Below are 16,640 nucleotides of genomic sequence, written 5' to 3'. Positions count from 1 at the left end.
GGGAGGGGCGAAGAGACGCCGCCGCCGCCGCCGCGGCTGCTGCAGCCTCTGGGAGCCTGGAAAAGGGGAAGCGAGGGCGAGGGAGGGACTCAGTCCCCGGCAAGGCGGCGGCGGGGGTGGCGGCTGAGAAGGCGGCGGGAGGGCAGAGGGAGGCAGCGTCAGGGGCGCTGCTGCTGCTGCTCCTGCCGGTGCTGCTGCTGGAGGCGGCGGTGGCGGTGGAGGAGGAGGAGGAGGAGGAGGAGGAGGAGGAGGAGGAGGCGGCGGCGGCGGCGGCGGCGGCGGCGGCGGCGGCGCAGGAGGAGGCGGCAGGGGCGGGCGGCCCGCACCAGCCATGCCGAATAAAAACAAGAAGGAGAAAGTGAGTCCGGGGCCCCGGCCCGCCCGCCGAGCCAGCCGAGGGGACGGGGACTGGGGGCCGGGCCTGGAGGCGGGAGGGGAGAAAACGAAACTGCCCCTTTGGGGACGGGGCCTAGTGTGGGGGCCCGGGCGCCGCCCCCCTGAGACGAGAACTCGCCGACAACTTCTGCTCCTGGCTGGGGGCCCGCCTGCGCCGCCCCCGCTGGCCGGGACCCCAGCCCCGAGCAGTGACAACTGATGCTTCGGAGTTAGTCACCCAGGAAGCAAAGCAGGCGCGGAAGCGCCCGGGGTGCCCAGGCCTTGGACGGGGCAGCGGGAGCCCTCCCTGCCGGCGGCCTAACCCTAGGTCCACCCTCTGCTCCACACCCCCCCCCCCCCCCCCTCACCCCCAGGAGTTGGTAAACCTCCAGCAAGTAGGAGAAGGGGCACCTTTCCCCACCCGCCCACGCCCGGGCGGCTGGTGGCGCCCACCCCTCGCCCCTCCGCCCCCCTCCAGGCCCCTGGGGATCCGTGACAGCAGCCCGAGATTGTCCTGGGAGGCAAGGCGGGCGGGATGCCCTGGGAAACGGCATCTGGCGTCCACAGTCGGTGCCTCCCCCGCCCCAGAACCTCTTTCCCGCGGCAGCAGCAGCGACGGGGGTGGTGGGGGGCGATACCGGTTGCAGCGATGCTTTGGAGAAGAGGGTGAAGCAACAGCCGCAGCCGTCGGGGGCCTGGGACTGGGGGTGTCTTGCGAACTCTGGGGAGAGGCTTTGGGAAATCACCCCTGGACACCAAACTTCTCTGCTCACCGTAGTTGTCTAGGGGATTCCTCCTGATCGGGAGGAATTCTGTGTCCCTTCCCAAAGAGACTTTCTAGTGCCATAAAATAGTATTATTATCCTGCATTGTGATGATGTGGATGTGTGATAATATGTATTTCTGCTGCGTTGGCTTTTTTTGTTTTGGTTTCAGGTGGCGCTGTATAGCATTTTAGTGTCACCTTAGAAACCACCATCATAGGAGTTTAGGAAAAGGGAAAAGGAAGGGAGCTTTTTTTTTTAAACACATACAACACCATAAATAATTGCATATATCTGTTTGTTTTGTAGCCTTGGTAACAAAAACTAAAAAGTAAATAAATGTCTTGTCTGTTACATCTCTAAAAAGCAATATATTTTAGAACTTTCTAACAATATTAAAATGAGATGTAATTGCATAGGTTCTTAAGAGTTTTAAAACGTTTGAAGGTTTTGCAAACTCAAAAATATAAAACTTAATCTGCTTGATGTTTTCTCAGGAACCAGCAAAATCGGGAAAAAGTGGAAAAAGTACAAAAGAAGGACAAGATGCTGTAGAACAAGAGGTAATTATAATTAACTATTGTGTTTGGACTAGTCACATTTTTGGTTTTAGCAGTTAGAAAAATCAAGAGTGGTAGAACCCAGAATACTTGGCATTTTCCCCCATATGAAGGAACTTTTGGCTTCTGTCATCCCTTCCTCTTATTTATTTAGGAGATATGTGGAGAAATGGAAATTTGAAAATTCAGATTTGGAAAAATGAGGAATGGGGATGTTTAAAAGCAAAGCTCAACAACGTAGTTGTGTAATCCCAAAGGCCTCTTCTCCCTCTTCCTCCTAACAGACCTGATATTGTTTCTGTCAGTCAGGGAGGCATGTTTCTCTGACACATGTTCTACTTATTCCTTTTAGCTGCTGGTTCTTCTTTTCTACTGCTGGACCAGTTTCCTTCTAATCTGCCAGGAGGCTTTATCAACTGTTAATTCTTCACCCTCTCACTCCTCCTCCTACCACCCACCTCTCAATCTCTACACACTCTTCAGTTACATACTCAACTCCCCTTCCCCCGCCTTCAGCTGATTGGGAGTGTACCTGTGCTAAACCCTTCTTTCTTATCATGTTGGTTAATTGATTTCTTATCCTTTCCTATTTAGGCTGAGGCCTCCCCACCTCCATGAAAAAGTCTCTTGCTGTTTTTTAAAATAATTTTTAGCCTTTTGTTATGTTCTCCTATCAGTGTTCTATTTTAGTGTTAGTTCTCACTTTTTTGTCCCCTTGTGCATATTACTTTTGCTGATTCGTGACAGAGTAAATTCCAAATTGTACTTGTATTTGGCAACAGCCTATTTTTTAAGCCATGTTCCTTATTTACTGATGATGTCATCAACTGACAGTCTGGACAGTTGCTTTGAGTCATTTTAACTTGTGGATTTCCACAATCACTACTTTGTTTTGTCCATTGGGTCTCTGGACTGAGTGAAGATGACCTACTGATTGGACTTGGGAACCTAAATCATACTATCTAAAAGAGCAGCTAATAGGCACATTGAATTAGGCTCCTTATAAAAGAAACAGTCTAATTTAGTCTGCTGGTTCTGAGAGCTGACTCCATAACGTACTTAGTCTGATCACTTTGACATTTATTTCCATTCCCATAGAATTAATGAAATTCCACTTAGGAATTATACTTGTTTTTTTTGAAAGCCATGTAAGAAACTTTAATAGGTTCCATTGAAGCTAATTTTTTAGATATAAAACATCTTCTTAATTATATATGTATGTGTGTATTATATGTGTGTGTATACATACTTACATATGTGTGTGTATGTGTGTAGGTACTTAACTCATGGCAGATTTTAAATTTCCATTTTCTTTCCATTACCGCTCATCATACTTTAGATCTCCCTCTTTTTGCAGTTAGGGAGTGCAAAGTAATTTTAATGTTAAATGTAACAGTTATTAAGATAAATCTCCTGATCCCTAAAAGCATAGAAATACATTGAAAAAAATTTTAATATATCTTTGAATTATTTATACCAATTTTTTCTACCCTTTGATTATTATAGCTAATCAAGAATTGACTCTACTAACCATTATAATTGCATATTTTGGTAGCACATTCTGTGAATCATTTCATTTAAATTGACATAGTAGATAGAGGGTGGCCTTGGAATCAAGAAGAACTGGGGTCATTTCCTGTCTCTGCCATATGCTAATAGCCAATCTTTGTACAAACGGCTTCATCTCCCTGTGCTCCAGGCAATTCTTTTTTTCTTTAATAAATTGTTATTGCTATATTTTGTTTATTTAACACCTACATTTGCCTAGGTAGTCCTCCCTTCCCCCTTCCTGTATAGCAATCCCTTATAACAATAAGAAAGAGGGATAAAAACAGCTCTTCCAATTTAGATATTGGACAAAGCCTGGCACTGAATGTAGAGTCCCATAGACCCCTCCTTGTTCTGAGGAAATGTGGGGCAGGCAGTCCTCTAATACTTTAATTGACTGGTAAATTTCTGGCCTGCCTCAGAGGGAGGAGTTTTCACACCAGGAGTTCCTACACTGAAAGTTTTCCAGGACGTAAATGTTCCTTTTACCAGCCTTGACCTATCCAATAACTGCCAGTTTCCTAGTTACTCTCCAGACTGTTCTTGCTATCCAATGTACATGCTGGCACAGAGGCCATTGAAGTGATCTTACAGTACGGGATTTGGAGTCAGTGGACTTGGGTTCAAATTCCATCTCTGTTACTAATTACCTGTGTGACCTTGGACAAGTCATTTAAGCTCCATAGGCCTCAGTATCCATGAGGGAGGTAGACTGGATGATTTCTAAAGTTCTTTCTTGCTCTAAATGCTGTAATATTCCCTCTCACTAATAAGGGCTTACAGAGATTTCCAAGTGTTTGTTTCACTGACCCAGATTTTATTGCAGGGAAAAATCAGAGTTGAAGCCTAAATTCAAACTAGGATTTGAACCTAAAAAGCCATTAGTAAGTAACTCCATAGGAGGAAAGGTCTGAGCGACACTAAACATATCAGTTTTATAAAGTAATTATGTTAGGTTGTTTGCTGTTAGCTTTGAAATCTTTTTTAGCTACTGAGATCTACTAAGCTCATTCTTCAATTCTCTTTTTAACTTATCTGTTCCACCAATATTGCTTTAAAGTTAGAATTAGAGAACCTGAAGTTAGCTTGGATGTTTCCTTGAAAGGATAAAGAATAGAATATTTTGAATTACTTTAATGTAAACTGAATAACTTTTAGTTCTGTCTGAACACTTAATTGGTCCTTCATCATTTACTGCTCCTTCATAGCTTTTCCTCTTGCTACCTTGCTTCCAGTTCTACCTACTTATTGTATGAAAATGAATGAAAAAGTATTTACTAACTACTTACTCCAAGCCAGGCACTATGCTGAACATTTATTAAGTGATTGACTTATTGTGTGGTCAACTAAGCCATTACTGCATATTTTTAAAATTTCATTTCTTTGCTACTATTACAGTTATGTCTGAATACTTCAAGTGGGAATCTTAAATAAGTTTGAAATTTCACTGCCTCATTTCAAAGCCTTCATTTCAAAGCCTTCTTGATTTAATATTCATCTTTACAATTATTGTTTTTCAGCACAGTGCCCTGCATGTAGTAGGTGGGCCATTAATGATAAAATGTTTGTTGAAATGAATTGAATATCACATGAGTTTGCCCTGCATGAGGGCAGTGTACCCTTCTTGGAGCATCATGTGAGAAGAAGTAACATAAATCTAACCCAAAGGTCAAACAGTCATATTTGAATTGAAAATAGCACTAGCAAGGAAATTGTTCAAGAATTTTACTTTTTGTATTGATGGTTCATTTTGTTTCGGTTGTTTGAATGATTCTTATAATAACTGTTCTCTCCACTGAAGAGAGCTCAGGAGGGAATTTGACTTAAAGTGCAAAAGAAGATTTTAGGATGACTATAATAAAAGTTTGCTTAGTGAATTCTGGATGAGGGGAACTGAAATCTTCTAAATTAATTGGTACCAGGAAGAACAGTTGTATAGTGGAAGGTACCTTGGATGGTAATCAGATAACCCAGCTTCTAGTTCCATAGCTGCCACAAACTTGCTCTTGCATGGGTCCCTTGACCTCTTGGAGTCATAGGTTTCTTCTCTCTAAAATGAAGAATAACTTCTAAAATTCTTTTCACTTAAAATTCCCTGTGCTTATAAGTGACATCCAGTTAGTTCTTTTGGATAATTTAATAGGAATACTGCCTAAAAGAACTGGATAACCTGTTGAAGTTCTCTACAATTTTTAACCTTTCATGGATTCCTTTGGCAGTCTGGTGAAACCTATGGACCCTTTCTTTTATTGATGTTTCTACTGCATAAAATAAAATACATAGAATTACAAAGGAAACCAATTAAACAATAGTTATCAACATTTAAAAAAAAAACCCAAGTTATGGATCCAATGTTAAGAGCCTCCACTCTACAGTTATTTAGATGGTTCCACTTTTGAATATAGCAAAATACTATAATTGTAATTGATTTAGTTACTTTTATTGAATCTTACTGCTTTATGTTTATCTCCCTTTCCTTCCATCCTCTTCTTCACCCCATAGTTTATTTGTAGCTATTAATGAGAAGCTATTACAAATGAACTCCCAAATCAATTCATATTGGAATATGATTGGAAAATTGGCAAAGGGAGACAGTCCTTAGAGAACAGTTTACATTTTCTTAGTATGTAACATCTACATCTTTGCAAATAAGAATTTTTTGTCAGTTTGTAATCTTTGGAAATTGATTTGTTTTTCAAGATTTAGTTGTGTTAGAATTAAGCTGTTTCATATATATAATATTCTTTTAATGCCTCTTACATATTGGTTGTTGCTATAAAAAGAAATTAGTGCATCTGCAAACACATTTTTAAACACATGTAGTTTCATTTTTTTCTTCATCATCATATTAGGTATATTCTCTGATTTAGGTGTGTTTAGAAAGTCTCCGTAGCAACTTTATAATGTCTTGCTGAAGAGAAGGTCTGTAATGGTTTCTGTGTCTTGCCCTATTATGATTACTTTGTACCTTTTCACATGCAACTTTTAATAGCTCTACTTGGTTCCTCAAATATCTGGTCAGCCCCAGAGTTCTGCTGATCCTTCCTTTTAAGATTCTTTCCAGTGTGTCACTTTTTATTTCTAGTGACATCAACCTTGTCACTTCATGCAATAGTCTGTCCTTGCTTTAGACCATTTTTCCTCCGACTACCCTATGCAATTACTTTCATCATGCTGATCCTCTGCTCAAAAATCTTCAATGATTTCATTGTTTCCTGGTTGTCAGACTCATCCTTGTAGGTCGTATGTTGACAATTTAAAAATGTAATGTTATCTTTGTATTATTGTATCTTTATTTATTTTGTTAAATATTTCTCAGTTACATATTAATCTGATTTGAGCAGCAACTTAGCCTGTAGGCCGTTTGTTTGACACCTTCGACCTACAAGATAAACCTCAAATTCCTTAGCTTGACATTTAAGACTCTTATGGTTTATCCCTTACTTATTTTATTTTTAATCTTAGCTACTACTGTCCTACACCAGTAGATCCTATTCTATTCTGACTTTAAACTGATTCAATTGGCAAATATCATGGTTCTCACAATTAAAAAGACTTCACAATTTCTTAGTTTTAGGCTTCAAATTTGTTCTATCCCAAATTTTGCCACTCCTTGGGAACTTGGGCAGGAAACAAAAATGTTTGTTTTTCTTTTTAATCTGGTGACCATCTCTTGGAATAATGATGGTATTACATTCCGGTATGGTATCACAGTTGCTATGACTGAGTAAGGAACCTGCTTCTTTTTCCTGCTGTCTCTCTCATCAGCCTGCACTTCACTCAGTTTTTGGCAGGACCTTGAGGAATGAGTATTTTTTGAGCATTCTTTACCATCCTTCTCCAGACTTTCAGAATCCTAATTTGGGTGATAGCCTGAGGTGGGTAACTAGTGTCCTACATCAATATTCCACACCTGTACTACTCATTGTTGTACCTACCACTAGCCTTGCACTTTCCTACTTTAAGATTTTATTTTTGGGGCAGAGCAGAAAGACACACATACACTAGCTCCGAACCCACAGCCCATAAAATATCTGTAAAAAAGAACTCCCAACAAATTCTGGAGCAGCAGAAGCCACAGAACAACGGAGCAGATGAGATTTCTGTTCCAGAGAGCCTAGAAAACCTCTCGCAAAAGGTCCTTCGTGCTGCGGACCCGGAGCCGAGCCCAGCCCTGCCTTGGCTGCGTGGCACCGAGAGGAGCGGATCCGAGCAGGCTTCAGGGACGGAATCTCCAGCGGCCACGCGGGTCCTTCCACCCACGGGCCCCAAAGGTTGGTGAGAGGGTCTTCTCGGCTTGCTGAGAGGGGAATGGGGTGCCCCCATAACTCAGGCCTCCTCGGGAGGCAGCAGCGGAGGCAGCAGCAGACCAGGGCTCCCCAAGGCAGGAGCCTGGATCCATTGTTGAAGTTCTCCCCATAAACCCCCTGAGGGAACTGAGCCTGTGAGGCAGCCCTGCCCTGACCCTGAGCACCTGAACTTAATCTCACACTGAATAGCAGCCCCACCCCCGCCAAAGCCCTGAGGCTGGGAAGCAGCATTTGAATCTCAGACCCCAAGCATTGGCTGGGCGGATCTGGAGGCAAAGTGGGTGTAAAGAGAATATTCAGAAGTCAAGTCACTGGCTGGGAAAATGCCCAGAAAAGGGGGAAAAAAATGAGATTATAGAAGGTTACTTTCTTGGTGAACAGGTATTTCCTCGCTTCCTTTCTGATGAAGAAGAACAATGCTTACCATCAGGGAAAGACGCAGAAGTCAAGGCTCCTGTATCCCAGCTCACTCAATGGGCTCAGGCCATGGAAGAGCTCAAAAAGGATTTTGAAAATCAAGTTAGAGAGGTAGAGGAAAAACTGGGAAGAGAAATGAGAGACACGCAAGCAAAGTATGAGAAACAAATAAACACCCTGCTAAAGGAGACCCAAAAAAATGCTGAAGAAAATAACACCTTGAAAAATAGGCTAACTCAATTGGCAAAAGAGGTTCAAAAAGCCAATGAGGAGAAGAATGCTTTCAAAAGCAGAATTAGCCAAATGGAAAAGGAGGTTCAAAAGCTCACTGAAGAAAATAGTTCTTTAAAAATTAGAATGGAACAGATGGAGGCTAATGACTTTATGAGAAACCAAGAAATCACAAAACAAAACCAAAAGAATGAAAAAATGGAAGATAATGTAAAATATCTCATTGGAAAAACAACTGACCTGGAAAATAGATCCAGGAGAGACAACTTAAAAATTATGGGACTACCTGAAAGCCATGATCAAAAAAAGAGCCTAGACATCATCTTTCATGAAATTATCAAGGAAAACTGCCCTGAGATTCTAGAACCAGAGGGCAAAATAAGTATTCAAGGAATCCACCAATCACCGCCTGAAAGAGATCCAAAAAGAGAAACTCCTAGGAACATTGTGGCCAAATTCCAGAGTTCCCAGGTCAAGGAGAAAATATTGCAAGCAGCTAGAAAGAAACAATTCAAGTATTGTGGAAATACAATCAGGATAACACAAGATCTAGCAGCTTCTACATTAAGGGATCGCAGGGCGTGGAGTAGGATATTCCAGAAGTCAAAGGAACTAGGACTAAAACCAAGAATCACCTACCCAGGAAAACTGAGTATAATACTTCAGGGGAAAAATTGGTCTTTCAGTGAAATAGAGGACTTTCAAGAATTCTTGATGAAAAGACCAGAGCTGAAAAGAAAATTTGACTTTCAAACACAAGAATGAAGAGAAGCATGAAAAGATAAACAGCAAAGAGAAGTCATAAGGGGCTTACTAAAGTTGAACTGTTTACATTCCTACATGGAAAGACAATATTTGTAACTCTTGAAACTATTCAGTATCTGGGTACTGGGTGGGATTACACACACACACGCACACACATGCACACGCACATGCACGCACACATAGACACAGTGCACAGAGTGAATTGAAGAGGATGGGATCATATCTTAAAAAAATGAAATCAAGCAGCAAGAAAGAAATATATTGGGAGGAGAAAGGGAGAAATGGAATGGGGCAAATTCTCTCATAAAAGAGGCAAGCAAAAGACTTATTAGTGGAGGGATAAAGAGGGGAGGTGAGAGAAAAACATGAAGTTTACTCTCATCACATTCCACTAAAGGAAGGAATAAAATGCACACTCATTTTGGTATGAAAACCTATCTTACAATACAGGAAAGTGGGGGAGGAGGGGATAAGCAGGGTGGGGGGGAGGATGGAAGGGAGGGCATGGGGAGGAGGGAGCAATTTGAGGTCAACACTCATGGGAAGGGACAGGATCAAAAGAGAGAATAGAAGTAATGGGGGGCAGGATAGGATGGAGGGAAATATAGTTAGTCTTATACAACACGACTATTATGGAAGTCATTTGCAAAACTATACAGATTTGACCTATATTGAATTGCTTGCCTTCCAAAGGGAAGGGGTGGGGAGGGAGGGAGGAAAAAAGTTGGAACTCAAAGTTTTAGGAACAACTGTTGAGTACTGTTCTTGCCACTAGGAAATAAGAAATACAGGTAAAGGGGTATAGAAAGTTATTTGGCCCTACAGGAAAAAAGAAAAGATGGAGACAAGGGCAGAGAGGGATGATAGAAGAGAGAGCAGATTGGTGATAGGGGCAATTAGAATGCTCGGTGTTTTGGGGTGGGGGGAGGGGACAAAAGAGGAGAAAATTTGGAACCCAAAATTTTGTGAAAATGAATGTTAAAAGTTAAATAAATTAATTTAAAAAAAAAAGAAAAAAAGATTTTATTTTTTACAAGTCAGTTCTCTCTTGAATACCTTCCTCTCTGTTCTTTGTCAGAATCCTACTACTCCTTTCAGGTCTGGCATAAATACCATCTTCTCTGACCTAGACTCTGGTCCCATGTGTTCATGTTCTGAATTGTATAGCATTTACTCAATGTATTACTTATTTGGCATTCAAAATGTTATGTAGTTTTTTTATGCACATATGACTTTCTCTACAAGTTCTCAGAAGTGAAGAAACAACTTATCAGGGAATCTAGTTGGAGAAAACAAGAATGAAACTTCCATGCAAACAGTAAACTAGCTCTTTTTTTTCCTCAGGGCACCTTGTACATAGGATATGTTGAAGTTCCTAATTAGTTGGTGGATTTTTAAAACATTTATTAAATCAGTTTAGCTTAGATTGAAAGTAGGAAGAAATAATAAATCAGGAATCAAATAGATTTGAAATCATAATGATTAAGTTGAAGAGATGTATTTTTACTATAAATTTTATTTTCACTTTAACAAATATAGGTATATGAACAAGAGGATAAGAACATTTTTTAAAGTGTTTAGGCTGAAACAACCCCCAAAACTCCTGAAGATTGTAAGTTATTGTTCCTTTATCTACAACTTTCATTATTTATTGATTGTGAAACATACCACAAAAGATGAGTGCATTAACTTTAACACAGTAGTACAACTTAACATGCTACTGAATGGTGCTGAAGGAAATTAAACCATGCTAATTGTGTCCTCTTCAGATTGTTATCTCACCTAGGCCCTCATTGCAGCAAGGCATTCCTTTTTCTTAGTTGATTTTCTATCACACTTCCAAAGTTCCTCATCTAAACCTTCCCTTCTCAAGCCTTCTCATATCTGGCAAGGGTTCCATGATCTTTCATATGCTATGTCTCAAGCTCCCTTAATATCAGTACTCATTTTTTCTTCCTTTACTTTGGGCTTTAATAAAGGGGGTGGCCTGTCTCTGCCACAGCCGGCTCTTTTACTTATATCCTTGATCCATCTCTCTCATCTTCTCCAGTACATTTTTCCTACAGTTATTTGTCCATTAGATGGTTTAAACTGAATATTCTGTAGATATCTCACTCAAAATGTCTGAATTGGAGCTCATTGTCTTTCTTCCTTCCCTTTCAAAACACACCCCTTTTCTGACCTTCTCCATTTCTGTCAAGGGTACCAGTTCCTAGGTTTGCAATCTTGTGGTCATCTTCAACTCATTCTATTTCATTCCATATAACCAATGAGTTTCCAATTCTTGTCCTTTGTACATATGTGTGATCTCTCATATTAGTCCCCTTTCCCTACTAATGCAGCTACCACCCTACTTCAGGTCTTTATTCTGCCCCTCCCCCCCTAAATTATTGCAGTAGTCATCTGATTGATTGTCCCTGTCTCGAGTGTTCCCAGCTGCTCCAGTTTACCTTAACTCAGCTGCCAAAGTAATCTTAAAGCACAGGCCTAATCATGTCAGTCTTCTGCTCAGTAAACTGCAGTGGTTCACAGTTGCTTGGTTTCTCTAGTTCTTTAGGCTCTGGAATTTTTTGTTGCCACTGTACAAAACTAATTACATTAGTTGATTTCAGCTTTTGAGAGAGAGCCCAGAACCAGTCATATTATGGAAACACTTAACTTTTTTTTCTAAGCAAAAAAATATAGGAAAAATCAGAAAAGCTCTTTTTAAGTGCATCATTTTGAGGACCATATGCCCTCTTTGAATTCTTGGGCCTGTCTTCTTATACTCCTGGGTGGCAAAATGAGGGTATACACACTTATATTTTATCTGTCTCTGTGGAATGTTAACTCCTTGAAAGCTGGGACTCCTATCACATGTACACTCCTTGGCATTTAAAGCCTTCCACAACCTGACTCCAACCTGCCTTTTTCTTTACAATTTTGCCAAATTTGCCTTCTTAATATTAAATAGAATATGACATTCCATTTGGTATTTCTGTGTATTTGGACAAACCATTCCCTAGTCTGCAGGGTACTTTCTCCTCACTTCTGCTTCTTAGAATCCCATTTCCTTCAAAGCTCAGTTAAGTGCTACCTCCTATGTGAGTCCTTCAGTGATCCTCTTCTCTAGCTATTAGTGCCTTCTTCTGGTCCCCCCCACCCCCCAGTTACTTTGCCTGGTACGTGTATACATGTTGTTTCCCCTTATAGAATGTAAACTCCTTTAAGATGGGGGTTTTCATTTTTGTGTTTGTACCCCTAGCACCTAACACACTGCCAAGACACATGATAAATGCTAAATAATTATCAATTAGGAGCAGCCACATCACCTCCCCAATCCCCATACATTTTGATCTTTACTATATATAACATGTGAATTTATTGCTCTTTTCTCACGTGGTTGAATGTATAAATTCTTTGGTTTTGTTTTTGTTACCAGTTTTTTTTCCTGTGGCTTTGGATTTAATATGGATGATTTTAGAAAAAAGTTATATGTTGTATTAAATAAGTTTCCAAAGTGGATTTTTTTAAAGGAAAATTTTCATATAAAGGGAAGAAAAAGGCAATATAGAAGACATATTTCAGCACAACTGTAGATCTAACTAGATAGAAACTGCATATGCTGTGCATTTACTTCTAAAATAAAAACATTTCCAAACTCATTTTGCCACCGGAGGGCATAAGAGAACAGGCCTGACAACAATTCAGTGTATAAGTCATACGAGACAAAAAATGGCCCATCTAAAAAGAGCTTTCCTATTTCTTCTTGGATTTTTGTTTAGAAATAGATTCAGAGTCTCCAGAAAGTTATGGGTTGTGAATTTTCTCTTAAAGGCCATGATCACATAAAGTAATTAGTTTTGTACACTGGTAGCAAATAACTGAAATGATTATAGAACCAGAGGAACCAAGCAGAGCTTACTTATTAGCTTGGTATTAGTTAGCACACTATTTAGCATTCTAGACTCAAGACGAAAATGAAAATCACGAACATTTCATAGATTTTCAGGAAAAGAAGGAAAGGGAAGATGGTAACATAGATGAAATAAGAAGGAATGAGGAAGTATCCTTACTCCAGTTAAGATTTACCCAGTGGAAGTTCACCACATAGTCTCTCTGACTTGCAAATGGACATTCATTGCCATGCTTCCCAGCCACACAAGGATCAAAGGTCTGACCTTAGGAGCCCAAAACCTCTCCCCCCACTCAGTAATAATCCTGCCAGATTTGACCCAGGAAGCCTTTTCTTTTTGCTTTAATAAAAATTTTTTTTTTAAATTCTGCACTTAAACACTTAAAGAATTATATATAAATTTGTGAATCTCTTACATGCAAGTTGCTTTTTAAAAAATTATATAATAAACTCACCATATTATTTTCCAACCTACCCTGCTTGTCAGTATTTCCTTCTGAACTTCTTTTCTCTGCTATATTTCCCCTTAATGCTTCAATGGTCTTCTTTTCTTTCTTTTTTGGGGGGGAGGATGTTGCAAACATTATCACCAGCCCTGCTCCCTCTCCCCAAGTTTTCCTCCTCACCCAATTAAAAGAAATATTGACACAAAACCAGTCTATACATTGGCTATATCCTAATTTATGTCAATCCGTCATCTCTGTGTCAAGAGATGGGTAGCATTCTTCATTATTGGTCCTCTGGAAATTTGGTTGGTAATTATGTTGATTAAAAGAGAAGTCTTTCCAAATTGTTTCTCTTTACTGCATTGTTATTGTATAATTGTTCTCTGTTTTTATCACTGTGTCATTTATACAGATTTTCCCAGGTTTCTCTAAGTTGTCCCTTTTATCATTTCTTTCATTACTTTTATATATGTATTTTTATTTTTTTCATCCATTTCCCCAGTTGATGCGTGCCCATTTTGTTTCAAATTTGTAACTTTGCTACATCAAAGTATTCTATAAGTATTTGTGTAAATATGGATCCCTTCCCTCTTTGATCTTTTTGGGGCATAGGCGTAGTAGTGTTATCACAGAGTTGAAGGGTATACATAGTTAAGAGACTTTTTGGGTAAAGTTCCATATTGTTTTCTAGAATAACTGGACCAATTCACTTCTCTACCAGCAGTATGTTAGTTTTGGAGGATAAAAACAGGAAATTCTGGAAGAAATGCAAACTAACTGTTGGTAAATGGCTCATATTTGAATACGTTCTTTTTTACCTTAGATAACCATCTTTTATCAGAGAGACTTCCTACAAATATTTTTTTCCTCAGGCAACTATTTCCCTTTGATTTTATTAAGTCAAAATGTTTTCAATTTTATGAAATTAAAACTTTTCCTATTATCTTCTGGGATCCTCTCTGTCCTTTTATGTGGTCATGAACTCTTCCTCCATCCACAACTGTGAAAGGCATTTCCTTTCTCCCAACTCTATAATTTGTCTATGATGTGACCTTTTTTTCATCTAAGCCGCATATCCACTTGGAACTTATCTTGGTATCTAGTGTCCTATGTTGTGCACTGTTGGTCTAAATCAATTTTTTTGCTAGATTAATTTCATGCTTGTGTCTCCCTCTTTTGTTGAATCCATCCTTGCTAGCCCTTGTCCCATATCTCTCATCTCTTTTGTGGCTAAACTTCTTAAAAAGGCCATCTATATAGATTTTCAGTAGGTCCCTCTCTTTCCTTTCCTCCCACTGTCGAAAGTCTTTGCAGTCTGGCTTCTGACCTCATCATTCAACAGATATTACTCTCTCCAAAGTCACTAATGATTTCTTAATTGCCAAATCTAATAGTGCTTTTTCTCAATCCTTAACTTAAACCTCCCCAAAACTTTTAATGCTGTTGATGACACTCTTATCCTTGATATTCTGTCTCTTGGGTTTTCATGACACTGGTTTCCACCAATTCTCCTCCCACTTGTCCTCCTTACCACTCCTCTATTTCCATTGCTGGATCTTCATTCAGGTCATATCTTATAATTGTGGATATTTCCCAAGGCCCTTTCCCGAAACCTCTTCTCTCTCTGTACTGTTTCACTTGGTGATCTCACCAGCTCTTATGGTTTGATTTATTATCTCTTTGCGGATGACTCTCAGCTTTGCTTGTTTAACTCTAGGCTCTTTCTTTACCTCGTTTTGCATCTTGAACTGGATGTGCCATAGACATCTTAAAATCAACACATACCAAGCTAAACTCATCATCTTTCACCCAAAACTATCCCTTCTTCCTAATTTCCCTATTACTGTGGAAAGGATTACCATCCTTCCAGGCACCCAGGCTCAAAAATCTAGTTGTCATCCTTGACTCCTTACTGTCTCATCTCCCACATCCAGTTTCCAAGTTTTGTTGCTTATACTTTCATAATATCTCTTATATATGCTCTCTTCTCTCTTCTGACACTGCCACCACTCCTGTAAAATCCCTCAATACCTCACACTTTGACTATTGGAGCAGTTGGTTGGCTTCCCCACCTCAAGTCTTTTTCTACTTTAGGCTATCCTCCATAACAAATTCTGCTGTCTCCCTGTTGCCTCTAGGATCAAATATAAAATCCTCTGTTTTGCTTTCAAAGCCCTCCATTACTGCTTACTACTTTTCTAGATTCTTTACACCTCACACACCCTATATTCATCAATCCAGTTACACTAGCCTCCTTATTGTTCTTTGTACAAGACACCCCAGACAACTCTGGGCGTTTTTACTGTCTATCCCCCATGCTTGGACTCTCTTCCTTCCTCAGTTCCATGTCCTGGCTTCTCTGGTTTCCTTCAAGTCTCAACAAAAGTCCTACCTTCTGTAAGAATCCCTTCCCATTTCTTATTACTCTTAGTGCCTTCCCTCTGAGGCTATCCCAAAGCTTTATCTTGCATTTGTATTGCTCGTACAAAGCTATTTGCATGTTGTTTCCCATATTAGATTGGGAGCTCATTGACAGCAGGGACTGTTTCTTGCCTTTCATTTATCTCTAGTGCTTAGCACATGGTTCCTGGAACATAGTAGGTATTTAATAAATGCTAATTAACTAATGTGCTAGACTAATGTACTGTGTTATGGTGGGTAGACTCTCTCAGGTATTTAATACATTCTGCAGTTACTTTAAATGGAATTTATCTTTTCCTGCTAGAAACAGAAGTGTTATGTTAAGGAAAAGCAATTTATGCCTTTCTTTTCTTTCTTTCATTTTTTTAACAAGAATGGGTATTATATTTTGTCAAAAGTTTTTTCTGCATCTCTTAATATATAATTTTTTCTTGTTATTAGTATGATCTATTATGTTTATGATTTTCCTAATACTTAGTGAATGAACTATACATTCCTGATAGAAATCCAACATGGTTATAGTTGCGGTCTTTTTAATAATGTTCCTATACCCTCTGTGCAAATATGTTATTTAAAATGTTTAGTCAGTGTTCATTAGCAATATTGATATATAGTTTTCTTTCCTATTTTGTGCCTCTTTTCCTATTTTGTACATAGTTTATGTATTAGTGTAATTAATAGTTCTCTGAATGCTTGTCAGAATATACTTTTAAATCCATCTGGTCCTAGAGGTTTTTTTTCTTTATGAGTTTGTTTATGGCTTGTTCCATTTCTTTTTCTGAGACTCAGTTATTTAAATTTTTTATTTTTTATTTTAATTTGAGCATCCTATATTTTTGTGAAATACATTTCTTAAAACAAGTTGTTTTTATTACCCTACATTTAGGCAGAACAATTACTAATGATTT

The 16,640-nt window shown here is 39.4% G+C and overlaps 1 protein-coding gene across 4 annotated transcripts in view; it reads left to right on the top strand.

Moving 5' to 3' along the window:
- The first annotated feature begins 14 nt into the window (after positions 1 to 14).
- PPP2R5C (protein phosphatase 2 regulatory subunit B'gamma) overlaps positions 15 to 16,640 on the top strand; it is a 213,488-nt gene continuing 196,862 nt past the window's right edge. For 3 of the 4 annotated variants that reach the window (XM_072630214.1, XM_072630212.1, XM_072630213.1), the window contains exons 1-2: positions 15 to 358; positions 1,637 to 1,702. In XM_072630214.1, the coding sequence (XP_072486315.1) occupies positions 332 to 358; positions 1,637 to 1,702 (93 nt within the window). In that variant the 5' untranslated portion in view covers positions 15 to 331. Of the gene's footprint in view, positions 359 to 1,636; positions 1,703 to 16,640 lie in introns of those variants that run through there. The other variant, XM_072630219.1, reaches the window with a different exon arrangement.

This window comes from Notamacropus eugenii, chromosome 1 (assembly GCF_028372415.1).
Source record: "Notamacropus eugenii isolate mMacEug1 chromosome 1, mMacEug1.pri_v2, whole genome shotgun sequence".
Taxonomy (NCBI): domain Eukaryota; kingdom Metazoa; phylum Chordata; class Mammalia; order Diprotodontia; family Macropodidae; genus Notamacropus; species Notamacropus eugenii.
Note: the sequence above shows the minus strand (reverse complement) of the source record. Positions and strands in the feature narration are given on the sequence as shown.